This window comes from Ursus arctos, unplaced genomic scaffold (genome assembly GCF_023065955.2).
Source record: "Ursus arctos isolate Adak ecotype North America unplaced genomic scaffold, UrsArc2.0 scaffold_18, whole genome shotgun sequence".
Taxonomy (NCBI): domain Eukaryota; kingdom Metazoa; phylum Chordata; class Mammalia; order Carnivora; family Ursidae; genus Ursus; species Ursus arctos.
This window is the reverse complement of record NW_026622852.1, coordinates 31,831,061-31,851,068: the sequence shown is the minus strand read 5'-3', so window position 1 is coordinate 31,851,068 and position 20,008 is coordinate 31,831,061. Positions and strand designations below refer to the sequence as shown.

The 20,008-nt window shown below is 41.1% G+C and overlaps 1 protein-coding gene across 3 annotated transcripts in view; it reads left to right on the top strand.

Annotated features, from left to right (window-relative positions):
- The window catches only part of GRIN3A (glutamate ionotropic receptor NMDA type subunit 3A), a 147,347-nt gene that overhangs the window by 83,725 nt on the left and 43,614 nt on the right, over positions 1 to 20,008 (top strand). For all 3 annotated transcript variants that reach the window (XM_026506109.4, XM_026506108.4, XM_057313630.1), the window contains exons 4-5: positions 14,530 to 14,675; positions 18,534 to 18,649. In XM_026506109.4, coding sequence (XP_026361894.1) covers positions 14,530 to 14,675; positions 18,534 to 18,649 — 262 coding nt within the window. The remainder of the gene's footprint in view (positions 1 to 14,529; positions 14,676 to 18,533; positions 18,650 to 20,008) is intronic.

The following is a 20,008-nucleotide window of genomic DNA, read 5'->3' as shown; positions in this document are numbered from 1 at the left end:
CAGTCCCAGATAATGTACCAAAAAAAATTTTTAAGAGACAAGTATTAATTCAGGGTTTGATAAGTAAACAGATTTTTTAAATCAATATTTTTAGTTAAAAATAGTTTGTCATTTTTAATGTATACTGGTGTAACAGACTCTTTTAAAACAAATAGCTCCCACTTACAATTACTTTTTAAACTGGTGAAATACATTTAACTTGTTTTAGAACATATGCTTTTCAAACTCAGTATAGATGAGCATCATGAATTTTGCAAGTTTTGAGTTAGCTTTTGTTTTTTGCTTCTCTACGCTACGGGCATATTCATTCATCAAACACTTACTGAGCATTTACTTCTACCATCGAATCACTAGAGACAGTTCATGGATCTGTTCGTCTAGTTTGCACCAAGCCAGTTTCTGCATATCAATTATAAATTCATTCTATTCTCCTAATTTGTTTGCTGTGAGGATTACTCAAGAGAGTGGAATCAGAACTCGCATTCAGGGGGCGCCTGAGTGGCACAGCGGTTGAGCGTCTGCCTTCGGCTCAGGGCGTGATCCCGGCGTTATGGGATCGAGCCCCACATCAGGCTCCTCCACTATGAGCCTGCTTCTTCCTCTCCCACTCCCCCTGCTTGTGTTCCCTCTCTCGCTGGCTGTCTCTATCTCTGTCAAATAAATAAATAAAATTAAAAAAAAAAAAAGAACTCACATTCAGGTTAAGCGTCAGAGGCAGCACCTGAGTTCCATATGTTGAAAGTGTGTACGACATAGCTCTATTTCGCTGTTTATAATCGTGGCCAAATTGCTTAATCTTGCCGGTCCTCATCTTTCTCAACTGCAAACTTTATGAATCATTGCATGCTTTTTTTCTTTTTTTTTTTTTTTACTGCTGCATGAAAATTTTCTCAAATTTGCAGAAGAAGGAGAACGAAAATGCATTTTTAACTTAGCTGACTGCTGCCCTCTCTGATGCTGAGCTCACAAAGCAAAATGCTACTCGGGTTGTGCTGCTCTTGTGATTCATTTAACAGGAGCAAATGTGCTGAACAGAAAAGAAAGATAAGCAAACACCAGCTCAGTCATAAACTGGGAGATGGTCTCAAGTGAAAAAACTGGGAGCGATGGTACAGGCAAGATGCCCTGGTGGGAGGAGAAGCATTTTCTCTTGGATACATTGATTCAGAATAGGTGCTTGAATCTTTGAGAGCCCCTTCACCCTCCACTGTAAGGGCTCAGTCACTGATTCCCTGAGCTCCAGAGCAAAGACAGATTGCCTATTCAGCCATGGCAAATAAAATTATTGGATACAGCCCAAGTCACCCCCAAGGGCTAGCCTAGGAGAAAAATAAAGCAGAAGGAAAGGATTTCTCTTCATACTGTTATTCAGTAGCTTGTCTTGTTGTTTGCTTGATGTTTTGCTTAGGCAGCTTCTCAAAGAGGCTGGTTTCCTGGGGCCCCTGCTGTGGGAGTACTGACCTTTAGGCTAAACCTCCTAGGTACTTCTGCACCCAGCCCCACCCTGCATGGAGACCAAATCAGACATGCTTTCATATTTAATTCTTCGGAGCTATCTAACAAAGTAAAAACTGGCATTAAAACATTTTGAGTCTCTGTGCCGCAAGGATTTGGGTGGAGTTGAGCCAAAAAGCTTACATCACTAGACTGGAGGTAAATTTATAGCTGTTTTCATTCATTTGCATTTAATCAGCCCAGAATTGCTGACTCTAGGTTCAGCAAGGACCTTGCTGCCTGCTCAGTCTGCAGGGTACTGTACAGTACTGCTGGTGATGGGCAATGACTCAAATGAGAAGTTTGAGTCCCCAGTCCACAGGTCATTTTTCACCTTGAAGTTTGGCTGGCTAGCCAGTCAATTATAGAAAGAAAAAGCCAGGGTTATTCTGATGACATGGGCTTAAAGGAATCGTCCCCTTTTCCATAAAAGGTGTTGGTTCTGACCTCAGCTGACCCGGTTCATGCCCCCGAGTTCTGCCACTTACAATGGAATCACATCTTTGGGGGAATTATGGTTCTAGACAATTGCATTATGATCATAGTTACCTTTGAAAATCCCATTTAGACAATATCTTACATGTAGTTGGGTTCTAGAGTCAGCTGATAAGTATGTATGACAACAGACCCCACCAGCATAGGCTGAAGAGCCTGGAGAAAGTTATTTCATGGCTCTGAGCTTCATTTCCCCACCAATGAACTGGGGTTATTAACACAACCTACCTTATAGGGGTATAGGGAAGCTGACATGAGATGATGGATGTGGGGAGTCCGTATATATAATCAGCACAATAAATGACAGCTATGGGTATTAAGAGATTGTTAAGAGCTAATTAAGCTCCTGTAATCAGCTCTTGGGTGCATGTACAATGGCTGAACTCTTTCAGTTAATCATTTTGCAGATAATGGGTCACAACAAAACTGCTGTGGTTGAGAGTGTAAGCAATAGAGCCACACAGACTGCCCAGTTCTGTCATTTACGGGTCCCATAAGCTTAGACAAGTTAGTTGCTCCGTGCCTCAGGATTCTCGTCTATAAAATAGGTAAAATGAGAGAATCAGCCTTGTAGGCTTGGTGTAAGGATTGGCAAGTTGCTATGTCTAAAGCATAAACAGTGCGCGGCAGGCGGTGAGTGACATCGTTACCACCCCCATCATGGTTATGATTATTCCACGCTTCTTCATTTGGGAACACTGGTAGTGAAATAATTCGTAGCATCAGCAGTGAAATGATTCATCTGGCATACAAGGGAGAAGTGGACTTTGCTCCACAAGATCATTGAACATAAAATGGGATTAGAAGGGGATTTTGAAGGGGGCACTGGGTGGCCCAGTCAGTTCAGCATCTGCCTTCAGATCAGGTCACCATCTCAGGGTCCTGGGATCGAGCCCCGCGACGGGCTCTCTGTTCAGCAGGGAGTCCGCTTCTCCCTTCCACTCTCTCTCTCTCAAATAAATAAATGGAATCTTGAATAAGACAATCGTAAGAGTCTCAGTGAACTGAATAGAAGAGGCAGTTTCAGATGAATAGACTAAGACATTGAGACCAGGGCCAGAGAAGAAGCCAAAGAGACTTCCGTGAGAGAAAGGGAACAGGAAATAAAGACACAGGTAGAACATTTGTAGTAGAATAGCTGCAAATTCCCCTGTAGAAGTCCTGTGATTCGTTGGTTGGGTCTCTCTAGTGTCTAAAGGCTAGATACTATAAAACCCATGATAATAGGAAAAAACAAAACAACAACCACCACAAACCCATAATAGGCTCTCCCCTTGTATTACTATACATGACACAGAACTACACCGCGGACTTCCAGAGGCCTGGTAAATGAGTACTGCAATGCCATTTCATGCATGTTGCTGAATAAATTGAATTGTTTGAAGAAGGAGGTAAAGACCAGAAACTTCCAGGGGCGCCTGGCTGGCTCATTTGGTGGAGCGTGAGACTTGATCTCAGAGCTAGGAGTTCGAGCCTTATGTTGGGTGTAGAGATTACTTAAAAATAAAATCTTTAAAAAAAAAACGACTGGAATTTATGAATTTGCAGTTTCATAAGTAGTAGATGGGGAAGTGTTGTTGAACATAATGTGCTAAAAAGAAGAAATAACAATTATTTTTATCAGCCATATTCATTTGGGGAGGGGATTATTCATTCAATAGGATTATATTTGAGCCTGCTTTAGCGTTTTTCAAGCTCACCTTTGCCTTTTATGGGACCTGGAACAAGTCCCTTCTTCACTCTTCTCAATTTGGGCCTAAATCTCTTTATAGTATTGATTAGGAGATATTACAGGGGGATGTTTAGATACAAAGACTCTGGAGTCTAAGTTCAGAACCCTCCTCCATGCTTATTGGCTGAGTGATGTTGGACATTTACTTAAATGAAAGTCTTAGTTTCTTGTGTGAAAGTTGGAGAGGATAGTAAATACCTCATTAGGTTGTTTTGAGGCTTAAAAATATATAATCCGAGTTAAGGTTGTAACACAATGCCTGACATGTAGAGAGTATCTTAATAAATGGAAGCTACCCATATTACTAGCTATAAAAATAAATAAATGGACTAAATGATCTGTAGCATGTCCTCCAGCCTAGACTCCGTATTTTCATAACCTCCCCGACTTTGGCATCTCTTTTCAAGTTCAGTCCCTAGGCCCCACCGTAACTCACATAGAGTAGGGGAGGAAAGCATTAAGATGGCCAGTGTGGCAGCAGAGACTTGCGTGAAGACGTGGGGATGCTGGTAAGTGGGGGAAAGGAACAGGGTTCGGTCCTCCCACAGCCCCCCAAGACTGCTAGATACTGAGCACAACCATTTGCCCCTCGTGGGATACAGGATGAATGTGCTTGTTATCGGGAGCTTGGCCAATCCATCTAGCTTGTTTTTTTACCTGTTATGAATAGAACGTAGAAACCATCAGACTGCTTGTGCTTTGTGAATGGAATAATACGCATGAATGGGTTTTGTAAACAGCACAGTTCAAATGTTGCTGTTTTTGCTGCTCTTGCTATAACTGTGATAAATACCGTGTTCAAAAACCCGAAGGGTATACGCTGTCTGTCTTATTTCTTTAGGCTGGCACTTGTTTGCATTAAATTGACCATTAGTCTTGAGGAATGCCTATCATATCTATAGTTTTTTCAGAGAAGAAGAATCTTTCCTGAAGGCAGTATAAACTAGAGATTAATAGAACGAGTTCTCCGGATTCAGTTCCTGGGTCTGCCATTTTCTGGTTGTATGGCCTTGGGCAAGTTGATAAACCTCTTTAAGCTTCAGTTCCCCCATCTTTAAAGTGGGGATAATGATTATACGTACCCAAAAAGGATGCTGTAAGGATTAAATGAGGTGATGAACGTAAGATCTTGGCACCGTGCCTGGAATGAAGGAAACATCCAGTAAGGGTTAGCTATTACCATTATTAAAATAATGAAAGAAATACTACAGGAATCATAAATGAGTCCAGCTTTGATGAGTGACAGATACACAAAGGCTGCGTCTGAAGGATGAGGAATGGAGGAAGGTGACAAAGAAGAGAATGAAACGAAGGGAAAACTCTGCTCGAGTGAGTGGATGTGTCCCTGGCCAGTTCTCCTAACTTTAGGTCTGTTCTTCAATTTGAAATTTTGCCACCGGAGTTTTTCTGTCACTGACCCTAAAAAGAAACAAAGGACTGTAATAGTCAGGACCTCCTATTGGAATACAGATACTCCACACAGCTAGACGTGAGACGTGCCGTCATTCTAAAGCCAAAATCTGAGCAGGGCCAGGAAGCCTGCTGGGATTTATCAGACCTGCCTCTATCCATTCACCTGCCAAGGTAGCATCCCGTAAGTGGTGGATGGGTTTTTAGAATAGAGAGTAAAATTTCAAATATGGGAATCAATGATATTCATTGATTAGGTCGATTATATCTATACCGCAGGCTGGCAGACATTTTCTGTGTGGGCCAGATAGGAATATTCTAGGCTTTGTGAAACCATATAATTTCTTTCACACCTACTCAGCTCTACTGTTGTAAGACAAGAGCGGCCGTAGACAATATGTAAATCAATGGGCATGGCTGTTTTCCAATAAACCTTGATTTACAAAAGCAAGTGGCAGGTCGGAATTGGCCCACGTGGCCTCGTTTGCTAACCTCCAGTCTATACAAGGGTTTTGATGCCATGACTCAAGTTGTCAAAAGCACCTGGACTAAAGCTCATATAAATCAAACATGATGTCAAAGAATGTTGTTGACTAGAGATTAGCTGACCTCACATAGAGGGCTTCAGACTAAAAATGAAAAGAGAGGAAATACAATGCTTAAATGTAAATGGAGAAGGCCCCGAATCTCCAAGGAACTGTTGAAAAGGAAAAACAAAGCTGGGGGCATCACAATGCCGGATTTCGAGCTGTACTACAAAGCTGTGATCACAAAGACAGCATGGTACTGGCACAAAAACAGACACATAGACCAATGGAACAGAATAGAGAGCCCAGAAATGGACCCTCGGCTCTTTGGGCAACTAATATTTGATAAAGCAGGAAAAAACATCCGGTGGGAAAAAGACAGTCTCTTCAATAAATGGTGCTGGGAAAATTGGACTGCTACATGCAAGAGAATGAAACTTGACCACTATCTCACACCATACACAAAAATAAACTCCAAATGGATGAAAGACCTCGATGTGAGACAGGAATCCATCAAAATTCTAGAGGAGAACATAGGCAACAACCTCTACGACATCGGCCAAAGTAACCTTTTTCATGACACATCCCCAAAGGCAAGAGAAACAAAAGATAAAATGAATTTATGGGACTTCATCAAGATTAAAAGTTTCTGCACAGCCAAGGAAACAGTCAGAAAAACTAAGAGGCAGCCCACGGAATGGGAGAATATATTTGCAAATGACACTACAGATAAAGGACTGGTATCCAAGATCTACAAAGAACTTCTCAAACTCAATACACGAGAAACAAATAAACAAATAAAAAAATGGGCAGAAGATATGAACAGACACTTTTCCAATGAAGACATACAAATGGCTAACAGACACATGAAAAATGTTCAAAATCATTAGCCATCAAGGAAATTCAAATCAAAACCACACTGAGATACCACCTTATGCCAGTTAGAATGGCAAAAATAGACAAGGCAAGAAACAACAATTGTTGGAGAGGATGTGGAGAAAGGGGATCCCTCCTACATTGTTGGTGGGAATGCAAGTTGGTACAGCCACTCTGGAAAACAGTGTGAGGAGGTCCCTTAAAAAGTTAAAAATTGAGCTACCCTATGATCCAGCCATTGCACTACTGGGTATTTACCCCAAAGATACAGACGTAGTGAAGAGAAGGACCATATGCACCCCAATGTTCATAGCAGCAATGTCCACAATAGCTAAATTGTGGAAGGAGCCGAGATGCCCTTCAACAGATGACTGGATTAAGAAGTTGTGGTCCATATATACAATGGAATATTACTCAGCTATCAGAAAGAACGAGTTCTCAACATTTGCTACAACATGGACGGCACTGGAGGAGATAATGCTAAGTGAAATAAGTCAAGCAGAGAAAGACAACTATCATATGATTTCTCTCATCTATGGAACATAAGAACTAGGATGATCGGTAGGGGAAGAAAGGGATAAAGAAAGGGGGGGTAATCAGAAGGGGGAATGAAACATGAGAGACTATGGACTATGAGAAACAAACTGAGGACTTCAGAGGGGAGGGGGGTGGGGGAATGGGATAGACCGGTGATGGGTAGTAAGGAGGGCACGTATTGCATGGTGCACTGGGTGTTATACACAACTAATGAATCATCGAGCCTTACATCGGAAACCGGGGATGTACTGTATGGTGACTAACATAATATAATAAAAAATCATTTAAAAAATAAAATAAAATAAATGTAAATGGAGAGCCTAGCTTTTGTAGAAGGAATAGCGCGCGCGAGCACACACATACACACACACACACACAAAGTATAAAAACATAAAATGTGTTCAGTAATTCACATTAGAGAAAGACTGAGCAGGGCTCAGGAACATTGTTTCCAGCCTCAGTTTTCTGTTTTCCAATGTTCAGAGTGTGAGTAATAACTCAGTGAACACACATCCCTGTTTGCTGAGAACAGTCTGAGTGTGCTATCATCCCGCTGTAATAATCAATAGTGACTCCTTTTAGAGAAGTGTCCTAGTTTGCAATATAAATTATATGGCCACGCCTATAAGAACCAAAATGGTTTTGAAATTGTAGCACAGACAAGTGTTCATTGTTTAAAGTTAAAATTTGAATAATAACACAAGTCTGTAAGGCAGAATATGGTGCTAGACAAGGTGAGGGCTTCAAGTCATACAGAGTCGGATTCAAATCTTCATTTATCACTTTCTGCTGGTCTTATACAATGTGTTGAATCTCCCTGAATCTTAACCCTTCATATATAATAATAATTAATAAAAGTAACAATCTCATTAGATTTAAATGTGTTAATATATAGTAAATATACAAAAATATTCACTGTTATTTCATTATTATTATATATTTAAAGGGGTAGATTGATTAGGTGGGACATAGTCATCCTTCCTATACAGAAGATAGGCTTTAAAAGGAGTGACTTCCTTTTCTCTGAAGACTTTCTTTCTTTCTTTCTTTCTTTCTTTCTTTCTTTCTTTCTTTCTTTCTTTCTTTCTTATTTTTCTTTTTTTTAAAGGTTTTATTTATTTATTTGACAGAGAGAGAGACACAGCCAGCAAGAGAGGGAACACACGCAGGGGGAGTGGGAGAGGAAGAAGCAGGCTCCCTGTGGAGCCTGATGCAGGGCTCGATCCCAGGACCCCGGGATCACGCCCTAGGCTGAAGACAGATGCTTAATGACTGAGCCACCCAGGCGCCCCTCTCTGAAGACTTTCAAGCAGAGATGTAACAGGCACTTAATAGTGATGTTATAAATAAACCTTGCTACTCAAAGTTTGGTCCATGAACCAAGTGTCAGCATCACCTGGGAGCTTGTCAGAAATTCAGACTCTCAGGCTCCAACCTAGACCTAATGAATCAGAACCTACATCTTAAACGCCAGGTGGTATGTTTAGCTTTGCCTGAAGAATTCAGAAATCAGTGGATGATTATTATAGTAGATGACTTTTAAAGCCCTTCGGAACTCTGAGACCACTCCATATTATCAAGTCCACAGGTTTTAAGTGGATAGAATAATGGCATGGGGAGGAGCTATGGTCTCACTAGCTAGTATCCCATTCCACTGGGCAGGTTAAGAATGGCCCTTTCCACCCAATCCCAAAGAACATTAAACATTACATTCCATTTATTAAAACACAATCTCAGATAAATACAAATGTGGACCTTAAATGGAATACCCAACACTTAGACTGGTTTTTAATCTAAAGCATCATATCTCCTTGGACGTAGCCCCTTGATCATTCCTTGAGTTTGCTTCCATTTTGTTTTGAGCCACTTCTCTGCTTTCTGCAAAATGTGTATCTGATTATTTTCCATACAGGTGCTCTGGGTAGAGTTCAGTATTCCGTTAATACTGAACGGTTCACATACAAATAGATAGTTGAACCTTAGATATTTCCCCAAGGCCTGAAGAGGTTGAAACAAATACAAACAGAACTAGAAGAGCTGGCAAAACGTTTAGCTGAAACTTTAAAGAAAATTTTCTCTCTCTGGGACTTCCTGGTGATGGTTGTAACGCGGCGCAACTGCTTTAGCTCTTTGTGAACTTTTATCGTCCCTCCTTGATGCAGGCTTTCTGACATCCCCGGCTGTTTGAATTACACACCACGTGGACACCCAGGATGGACTATCCTGGTCCATCGAGTTGCATCAATTGCTTCGTAGATCCCTTTTCTGATTCCATTATTCTGTGACTGCCTGAGTAGCCCATTGATTTTTTCCATTAGAATCTCACACACAGAAATAGAGAAGAATATATTGCTTCAAAAGAATTGAGATAAGAAGTAAAGGGAAAAAACTAATTTTTAAGGGGAAAGAAAGACAACGTGAAGTGTGACAAAAGTATCGAGTTTGTAATGTGTCTAACCTAAGGGAATTTTATGTTCCTAATGATGACTTATTACACCAATATTTATCAGGCATCGACTGTGCCAAGCACTGTGTTTGTTGCATGATGATGATGATGATGATGGTAACAGTAATAGCAGCTAATGTGTGTTGATGACTTATGAGCACTCAAATGAGATAAGCATGGGCCCTGCCCTTATGGGAACTTACAAGCTAACAGGAAAAGCAGACATTGCACAAATAATTCCAAGTTTTATCAATACTATTGCAGGGTGTCATTGGAGAGTGTGTTAGGTGGTCTAATCTAGTCTAGGGGTCTGAGGAAGCAATATATAAGAGTTAGCTACACAAAGGAAAGATAGGGGTGAGGAGAAAGAGCATTCCAGGCAGACTGAAAACTGTGGGCAAGAGCTTTGATCAAGCAAAAAGTATATGTTGGAAGAACTGAGAGAACTGGCTAAAGCTTAGAGGACCAGGAGGAGAGTGGGGAGATGAGGCTGGAGAGAAGAAAGCAGAGCAAGGTCATGCTGAATCTTGGAGAGCCCATGAAGAGGCCACGTTCATCACAGGGTCAATGGGGAGCCACTGTTAAGTGTTAAGCAAGTGAGTGAATGATCAGCTTTGGGCTCCAAGATTACTCTGACTGGACTGGAGGGGAAAAGAGGAAGTATGCAGAGGGCAGAAATGATGGTGGCTTGGACCAAAGAGGTTGGCAATGTTTGTAAAACATCTCCGAGGTAGAGTGGGGTCCCTGTCAGGTTAATAAAATACTTCCTCCCATTGGAGTCTGGTTATTTGTGTTAGTGTTGAAGGAAATTTCTCTTCTCAAAACCTCAAAACTGTTCCCTTCAAAGGCATCAGAGCCATGTGAGGGAGATGTGGGAGCCCATGAGCAAAAGGCACTGAAAGACATGGAAAAGAAGAAACACAAAGGGCTAGTTCTCCACTGGAATATGAGCCTGGATCTGCTGGTTCACGACTCCATCCCATGACTTAGGAAGGAATGAAGTACTAATGACTTAGCAGAGAAAAGAGGGTCAGGGTTTGCCTAGAAATAGTTCGTAGGCCATAAAAGTATTGTCACAGAATAATGTGAGAAAATGGACTTCTTCCTTTTTTTTTTTTTTAGATTTATTTATTTATTTGAGACAGAGAGAGCACGAGCGAGGGGGAGGGGCGGGAGACAGGGAGAGAGGATCCTCAGGCAGGCTCCCCACTGAGCCTGATGTCGGGCTCAATCCCATGACCCTAAGATCATGCCCTGAGCTGAAATCAAGAGCCGGCCACTCAACCGACTGAGTCACCCAGGTGCCCTGAGAAAATGGACTCTTAAAAGGGATTCTTTTCATATATAAGACAAAAGTATTTTAATTACTGGCCTGAGATCCCTTTGCCCTAAAAGGAGGGCTCATTTCTAAAGCTGGAGCTCTAAGCTGAATGGTTAGCCCCTTTTGTGCTAAGTGAGATGACAAAGCCCTCACTTCCCTCTGGGCTCAAAGAATAGTTATCAATCATTTGTCAGGCATTTTAATTGAACAACTGGATGATAAAAGGCATCGGAATATAGTGGTTCATCCCATGTTCATCACACACAGCGTCCGGTCCAGTGAAGAAGCTGGAAGCCTAGACATTAAGCTATCACACAATTAAATTTAAGAAGTGCAGGGGCACCTGGGTGGCTCAGTCAGTTAAGTGCATCTGACTCTTGATTTTGGCTCAGGTCATGATCTCAGGGTCATGAGATCGAGCCCCGAGGCTCTGTGCTGGGCATGGAGCCTGCTTGAGATTCTCTCTCTCCCCTCTTGCACAACTCACGAAGGTGCTGTCTCTTAAAAAAATTTTAAGAAGTGCAACTGTGATAGGTTCTAGCAAAGAAAATTGTGCTGTGAAGGCTTATGGAAGGAGGGTACTGCACAGACAGCAAGTTAGGGATACGCTGAATGAACTGAGAGAAGTCAGGTGGGTGGAGAGAGAGTAAGACAAGTGGTAAAGTGAGGTAATTTGGCAAACACATATAGCACACCTATCAGGTGCCAAGTGTCATATAGGTCTCTGTGATACACAAATAAATAAAACTCAGTCTGCATGTTGGGGCTGAGTCTTGCTAATTGGTAACTATGAGGATTTGATTGTCACTTTAACTACCCAGACCTCAGCATCTTAATCTGTGAAACATGAAAATATCTATCTTGCAGGATTATTGTGAAAATTAAAAATATTTAAGGCCCTCAGCTCACTGCCAGACACATAAGTAGCAAGTTTTGCAATGACCACGTCGAGAGTCAGTATGACATAGTATCAGAAGCAATGTTCACAGTGTTCAAAAACACAGTATTCTCCATCAGACTGCCTGGGTTCAAATCTCAGGTCCGTCATTCACTACCTGTATGACTTTGGGCAAATGACAAACTTTCTGATCTTTAGTTTCTTCATCTATAAAAGGAAGATAGTAGAAATACCTCCTACGTTTCTTGGGAGGATCGAAGGAGGTAATGCATGAAAGTGTTAAATATGGTTAAAGAGATAGCTAGACCACATATTATGTATATGCAGGGTGCTGGACCAGCACAGATAAATAAGGAGTAAATTGTTTTTGTTTTTGTCCTATATAGGAGGGTGAAGCGAGATAAGACCAGAGACTTCAAACACCAAGTCTTGATCTTGGCCTTAAAAATTGAGTAGGTGTTGGGCAGACAGAATGCTGTTAGATTTGCCCTGCTCAAGCCTCAGGGCTGCTGTTTGCTACAGTGAGAATGCCAAGGGGGGGCTAAGGCATAAGGAGACTATTTTAAAAGACTAGTGAGTTTGTTCTGATAAGCATCTTCTCTCCAGTTGCTGCCAGGAGCTGCAAGGCAGGGTGGTGTGATCATCACATGAGCTTTGGAATCATACACACTTGGGTTCTGATTCAGTCCCTGCTCCTTCTGTGTGATCTTGTGCCAGTTACTTTACTTCTCTGAGCCTCAGTCCACTAATCTCTAAAAAGGAAGTAGTAACGGTGCCCTCTTCATGAAACTGTCATGAGGAATAAACAAGATAACGCATGTAAAGCACTAAATACCATGTCTGGCACATAACAAATATTCGGTAAACGTTAGCTGTTGTTATTGTTGATGCTTTATTGAGGTTATGCTGGCACAGAACATTAGACTTTTTGTTCAGTGTGTGGAACAATGACATTAAACACAAGGGGATGCCTAATCACCTACTCAACAGGGGGATCTCCGAAATAGATCAACAACCAAGGGTGAGTTCCTATGTGGCAGTGATTGCAGGGAATTTACCTTTGTGGCCCCAGTCACTTGGAAAGTTGTACAAAGTAGGTCCTCAATAAATGTTGAATAAATTAGTGAGGGATTTGCTTTGCTGATCATAAAATAAGCTCTTTTCTATTTATAAACATGAGACATGTTTCTGTAAACCTATAAATAAATAAGTACTCCTATCATTTCACCACCAGTGGGATAATCATTGTTAATATCTTGATACATTTTCTTCCAAGGTGTGTGTGTGCGTGTATGAGAGACACATATATATGTTGGGGATTGTAACATTTAAAGTTATTAATTAAGTTAATTAATTAAATTAATTAAAGTATTAAACTGTATAGATATTTAATTTGATCATAACATACAAAAGCTTTTTCTTCATTTGTCATATAAGCATTTGCCTTGTTTTATTAAATATGCTTCAAAACACCATTTAGACATTGCATAATATTCTATAAGAATGTGCCATATTATTTATTAATTATTGTTAATTTATTGCCATATTGTGAGATTTTTAGCATGCAACAAAATTAATTCATCTTAAATATAAGTGTCACCATATTCGGCGAGTTCTTCACCTTTCAGGGTTCTAAACAACTTGAAAAACTAATTATTAAAAAACGAAACTGTACTATTTTCCTCATAGAAGAAAATTACAAACATAGTTACATAAAATGCTGCCTACGATTTTGGAGGCTTTATAAACTTCACAGAGCCCATCCATAGAGTCCTGTCCCAGGACTTCAGGTCAGAAGCAATAACATCAAATATGTTGACATGAAGCAAAACAAAAAAGTGCAGGAAAATCTAATGTGACCATTGTGGAGAAGTTTCCTCTCTGAAATATTCCTGACTACAGGATATTCAACTCTTTTTATAACACAGTCCAATCCCAGTTCATTCTTATATTGGAAATAATCTTTCTTAAGTCTAGATGCTACATTAACACTCCTGTACACCTTTCATGAATAATCATGTTGCATGTGCTGTATCTTTATTATCCTTTAGTGACAGCAAGCCTCTGCAGAGCTCCTGTGCTGCTTCTCACGGAGGACCTCACTGAGGTCCCACACCCTGGTGAACTGTATTAGTGGGTCAGCCCCGGCTACCCTTCTCCTCTGTGGCTCCTAACTGCCTTACTTCCCATTCCATTTGGACAAATATGTAGCATGACTCAGCACTGGAAAATACAGTTACGGTTACCTAAAGGAAAGAGATCATCTCATAATTATACCGAAAATAAATTCAACAAACTTCAAATATAGCATAGAATGGATAAACATAAAAGAGTTGTAGTCACTACTTTGAGTCAGGTATATTTCAGTCTCAGGATGCAGGGTTTTAACTTGGTCTTTGTGTAGTTCTAACCAAGGAGAAGCACAACCTTTAATTTATTATCTTTATACTTTCTCCGGTATGCAATTTATAATAATGAGGCTGGTTCTGCATGCCAATTTATACAGTGCCTAAAGAATTCTGATAAGTTCTCAGCATAAAGCAGAAAACTGTTTTATGCTTTCTGTTTGTTGTTTCCATCCATTTTCTTCTGAAGATGGAATACTTACTTGCGTGAAAGCTGGGGTATGAAAGAGTATGTCCATATCTGCACATTTCAGTGTATGTGTTTATGATGCTGAGTGTTTGAAAAATTCTAAATCACTATTCGATTCCAAAGAGTGATGGAAGAGGAAATTTTTGAAAACAATCCTAGGAATAATTTGTATTAAAGACATTTCTTTCTCCCTCATAGCTACATCATCCCTCTCAAGGCTTTCGCTTTGGAACTGTCCGGGAAAGCAGTGCTGAAGATTATGTGAGGCAAAGCTTCCCAGAGATGCATGAGTATATGAGAAGGTACAATGTACCAGCCACCCCTGACGGAGTGGAGTATCTGAAGTGAGTGTCAACCTCTTGGGTCCAGAAAGTTCTCACCGAAAGAGAAGTTTTAGCCACTAATATATAGTATTTGTTGGTTTTTTAAAATGACAGCTAAATATACCTACTGTGTGTTCAGTAATACCTCACACTGTGTGAGATCGAGAAGGCAGTATGGAATAGTGTGCATTTAATTATGTGACCTAGATTACTAGTTACCTGCATCGTCCCCAGTTGGCAGTAGCTTTGCTCAAAGTGCCAGTGGGGTCATTAGTGTAGCAGATGGTGGGGGAAGTAAATGTTGGCTTGACATCACTTGAGAAAACAATGGTGCTGAAATGATCAAACACTCAGGGAATGTGGCCAGAGGATAAAGTGTCCCAAAGCAACCCTTTCCTTCACAGTGAATCTCTAAGCCCATGGACTGTCTCCTCTTGCCACAAGGAAATGGAATTTATCTTAGAGATTTCCTGTAGAAAGGAAATAAGATAAAAGGCAGCGATTCCCATGCCTGCATCCTTCTCATCAGGATTTATGAGAAGCAATCAAGAGCAATCACATTGCCATGGCAGATTATCAGAGCCTGTAATTCAGCGAAGCTGAATGCAAAGGAGGGTGGTGCCGTTATGGATCTGTGCATCTAGTCTGCCTGGGAGAAGGGAATGAATGGCTCCTGATAAGCAACACAGTGTGAGGGTGAGCAGTCCTCTCCTTTGTGCCTGATAGTCTCAGGACAATGACATACATTCAAGCCTCCAATCCCTAAAATCATGCAGCCCCAGGAAACTGGCTTATCTGTGGTCAACCACAGTAATCTTCCCAATGGACAGACAGACTTGGCACCTCAAATTCTCTTTGAGGAAAGAAGGGAAGCAAATAAATAATTGCATGTGACATAGAGCTAATGTTTCTCAAGAGCTCTGGTGACAGGACCCTAGAACTCCTTATGGACTTTTATAGAGTCTAAAGAGGAAGTCTTGTGCTCTCAGATTTGCAAAGGTATGTAGGATGAAATGCTACTTTTGCGCTATGAAATGGCACTTTTGGGTGTGCAAGAACATTAAAATGTTAGAGTCCCTCTCTAACACAGAATTCAGTGCTCCTTTGCCTTTCAGCTTCTCTTCTGTATTCTCTCCTTCAGGCAGACTCATGGCAGTGGCTCCCCGCTAGATAGTAATCGCTGTGAACCAGGCTCTTCTGGCAGGGTGAAAAGAGCGAGATGCACCAGTACTGGGCAGTCCCCAGTTCCACTCCACTCAGGGTATTCATTTATTCTGGAGGCTTCACCTGAGAAGGCCCCAGTACTCAGAGTTGTCCCCACTGTAGCCCGGAGAGATGAAGTCGTTAGAAAAGCAGGCACCAATGAAGAAGCTTAGACCTTAAAGAAGCAACTTGTCTGTGGTAATATAACCAGCAAGTGGCAGCGTCAGGACTAGAATCAGGTCTCTAGAATCAATCTCTGCTGCAGGCCAGTCTAGGAACCATAACAGAAAGTAGGTCCTTGACATTCAAAGAATAGTCCATGTTCCAGAAGCATCCATGTTCCCATTAGCACTTGGGAGTTTGTGAGAAATGCAGACTGCCAGGCCCCATCCCAGAAACTACATATTAGCAAGCTCGCCAGGTGATTCGCTGGTGGAGGTGACATTGGAATATAGGCAGCACTTAACCATTCATGCCCTCTGACTTCTTATCTTTGGGCATCTCTCTTCATGTTTGGCCCCAGTCACTGCCTACACTCGAGGCCACCACTCCAAGAAACCACAGTCCTTATAATACCCCCCTGGCCTCCCAGAGCCCTGGCTTGCAGAACACACTTCCAGAGTCGCCTGGGACTATATGTGTTATTGTGGTGTATGTATTATTTTGTGGTATATGTATTATTAAGTGGATTCTCAAAAAGGCAGAACATGATTCTATAATGGGAGAAACAATTGGGGGCCCTGCCAACCGTAAGGATGATTCAGCCAGTCTAGAAGCTGCTTTTACCTGGATCACACCCAGCCACTTCCCCACTAGTGATTCAGGGCCCCATGGGAGTCTGTGAGCTAATTGCTTCTTGCCTTCCTGTGCAATAGGGACCTGTCATAACTAACTTCACTTTGCAGCCCAAAATCAGGAGTAATTATATAAGGATACCACTGAGACCGGACCTCAGTAATTACTGCTTAGAAAAACTGAACCCCAATTTTTTTCTCTTGTTATTGCTATCTCAAATATTTGCGGAGTACTGGTAAATGGTGACTAGTTGCTGTGTGGCTCCCAAGGTACATGTTATTACTGTGGCAGTAAAACTTTTATTGGAGAACCATCTTTCAGCCTTATTTTTATTTTATTGCCAAGATTCCATTAAGGTTCCTCATCATCAGCTCCTAGGAGACAGTTCACATCTTCAACCCTTTCTGAAGCTTCCCACAGCTGTGGAGCTGAGAGATGTTTTTTATTTTGGTTAAAGTTAAACACAAGTCTCATTATGACTTCAATCCAATACCCTTGGAAAAGGTAATGCATTTTGAATAGGCTGGAAGAGTAGAAAGAGGAAGCAATGGTCCCTGGCATCCAGAAGGGAAGTGGACCTATTTACTCTGTGTCCATGCGTGGCCCACACAAAGCCATCCATGTAAATATGTACTTCCTTCCCACGGATGAATGTCTAAGGGTGTCTTTCTTTTTTAGATTTTTGATGGGCCCTAGCCATGTTCTATTCTGCGTTTAAGGCCACTCCACTCTATTGAATTCCAATAGACTCATTTTTGGCCCTGAGAGAGGAATGACTGAGTCTAGATGGAAAAGAGAAGAGTTGTTCTCTTTGCCAAGATGTTTGGACAGCCCTGAGGGTCGGAAAGCCTTTCTTAAATGGCTGTATGTCCTACATCTTTCCAAAAAGGATTTGAGGTGGCTGAAAACAAGAGTCATTGCATACACCTTAAAGGGTTCCTTTTAAGACTCCCCCTTCCTTGCCTCCTTTGTAATTGGGACCTCAGCCAGTGCTGAGACATACCTTCCTCTGGACCATTTCTTTGGCTACGTTTTAAAAGTGGGGAGAACGCATGGAAGATGCAGTCCACGTCTGGTTCACTGATGCAGGCCAGGGAGACACCTATCCTAAGTGATTCCTGCCTGAGTCGCCTCCTAGAACAGGAGTGAAACATGAATCTCTGGAGATATTTAATAAAGCAGATCACTAAGATCTATTACCTGTGCTTCCGCTTCCAGTTAATGAAGGCTAGCCCATGGACTTTAAAGAGACATCTCAACTCCCTTTTCCCCAGGACTGCTAGATCTCGTATTTGTATTTCTTTAATATGTATTCCTAAATATGAAATGACCCCTGATCTCTGAGGAATATGATAGTGATCATGACAGAAAGAAATAAAAATTTCCACATATTGATTAATGAATCCACCTGACTCCAACACTTACTAGCCATATAACCTGGAACCAGTTACTTTCACTCTCTGAGCCTCAATTTCCTCATCTGCTAAAATGGGGTAATACCTCACAGCCTTACGAGTGATACAGTGTGTGGAAAACAATCAATATAGTGCTTCGCACAAACGAGTCACTCAGTTAATGTAAAAGAAATGAACCTTCCCATTCAATTCAGTCACTCCGGCTTTATTGTTGGATTTAGAAGCAATAAAAGGAACTGGTAGATAAACCCATTGGAAAGATGTCATGCTGTCTTAGAAGAGTGTCTCTTTCCCCTGGTCTGTTCTCCACGGGTCAGCGAGATGTCAACAAGGCTGAGTCAGCAGTTACCTAGCTTGTGCTGCCCTTTCTTTCCAGGTTTCTGTCCCCTAAACAAAAGCCAGCTGTCAACCTTTCTGTCTATTAATGAATCATTTTTCTCTTTTCTTCTCTTGGTCTTAAATATAGGAATGATCCAGAGAAACTAGACGCCTTCATCATGGACAAAGCCCTTCTGGATTATGAAGTGTCAATAGATGCTGACTGCAAACTTCTCACCGTGGGGAAGCCATTTGCTATAGAAGGTATGAGCCAGTCACTCTTGATTCACTTTGACTCAGGATACGCTCGGTTTGCCAACCTAGCAAGTCATAAATGCCAGAGTCACAGGTAAAAAGCTATTCATCTTCCCTCGTTTTCATTTTCAACTCATAAGCACTTAAGTTATTAAGTTGCTGAAGCTAGGAATTTATTTTTCACCGACTCCATAAAAATTTATTTATCCAATTGTTCGAAAAACAACAATAAACGTTGTTACCCAGATGATGCTGCTTCCAATATCTGAGAATGGTGGTACAGTGTAACAAATGGGGAGTCCAATTTTAATTTAATCTGTATTTTCTAATTCCTGTAATGAATCTGATGCAAAAACTAGAGTGATCACATTCTACAACCGGAAGGACCTCAATGTTGATCTAATCCAGTCTACTCCTTTATCCACGACAAAGCCCACGGACATTACATCACTTTTTCATAATCACACAATTAAATGATAATACTGGAATTAGAATCCAAATCTCATGGTTCCTAAATAAATGTTTTTTCCACTAGGTGGGAAAACGATAGAAAAAGAAATCTCCTTCTCTACCTTAGTAACCTTTAAGAGTCCTAAACAAACCCTTGTTTGGGACTTCAAGTTTGCTTTTCTCCCCCACTGGCAGCAAATTTTTGTTCCCAACTTGATCAACCAATCAATCAAACTTCAGGGCCAAAGAAGGATTGCTTTGTCAGTTGCTCCTTTAATTCTGGACAACAGCTGAAATATGGAGCTGATAGTTTGAACCAGCAAATTTCACATCTCCCAGTTCCCAGCTTCCCTTCTCTGACAGTACATGCTGGCTCTCAAGACAGCCGTGCTCACTTGTCAGAAACACTTCGACTTGAAACAATCCCATGCGGGTGCCCAAGTCCTATTTCCAGAAAACTCTGCTTTTCCGTATGTGAACTAGTGTATCAAAACTATCCTGATTCCAATTTCCCAGTCACAGTTGGTCTCTGTCTCCCCTAAACATATCAGCAAATTTTTTACTTCAGTCTTTGTTTTTGTGATGAATGAGAATGTAAGAGCTGATGTTGTTTCTTTGAGCCTTCTCCTAAGAGAAATCAATCTTTTCTCCAGGCAAAGTGACCTCCACCTGAACCAGGGATAGAACTCAGGAAGAGAGAGATTTAGTGGTAGTTGTCTTCTATTAAAACTACAATCTGAGATAGAAAAGTCTTTAAAAAAAAAAAAAAGGAAGAAGAAAAAGAAAAGGCAAGAAAACCAAAAGAACATTTATTATATAACCCCATTTTGATGTAACAATGGAAAAATTCCCATTTTTTTATGGCATCTGGGGATGTGGAAAAAATGTTACATTTTTTTTTCTGTCCTAGATGTACTG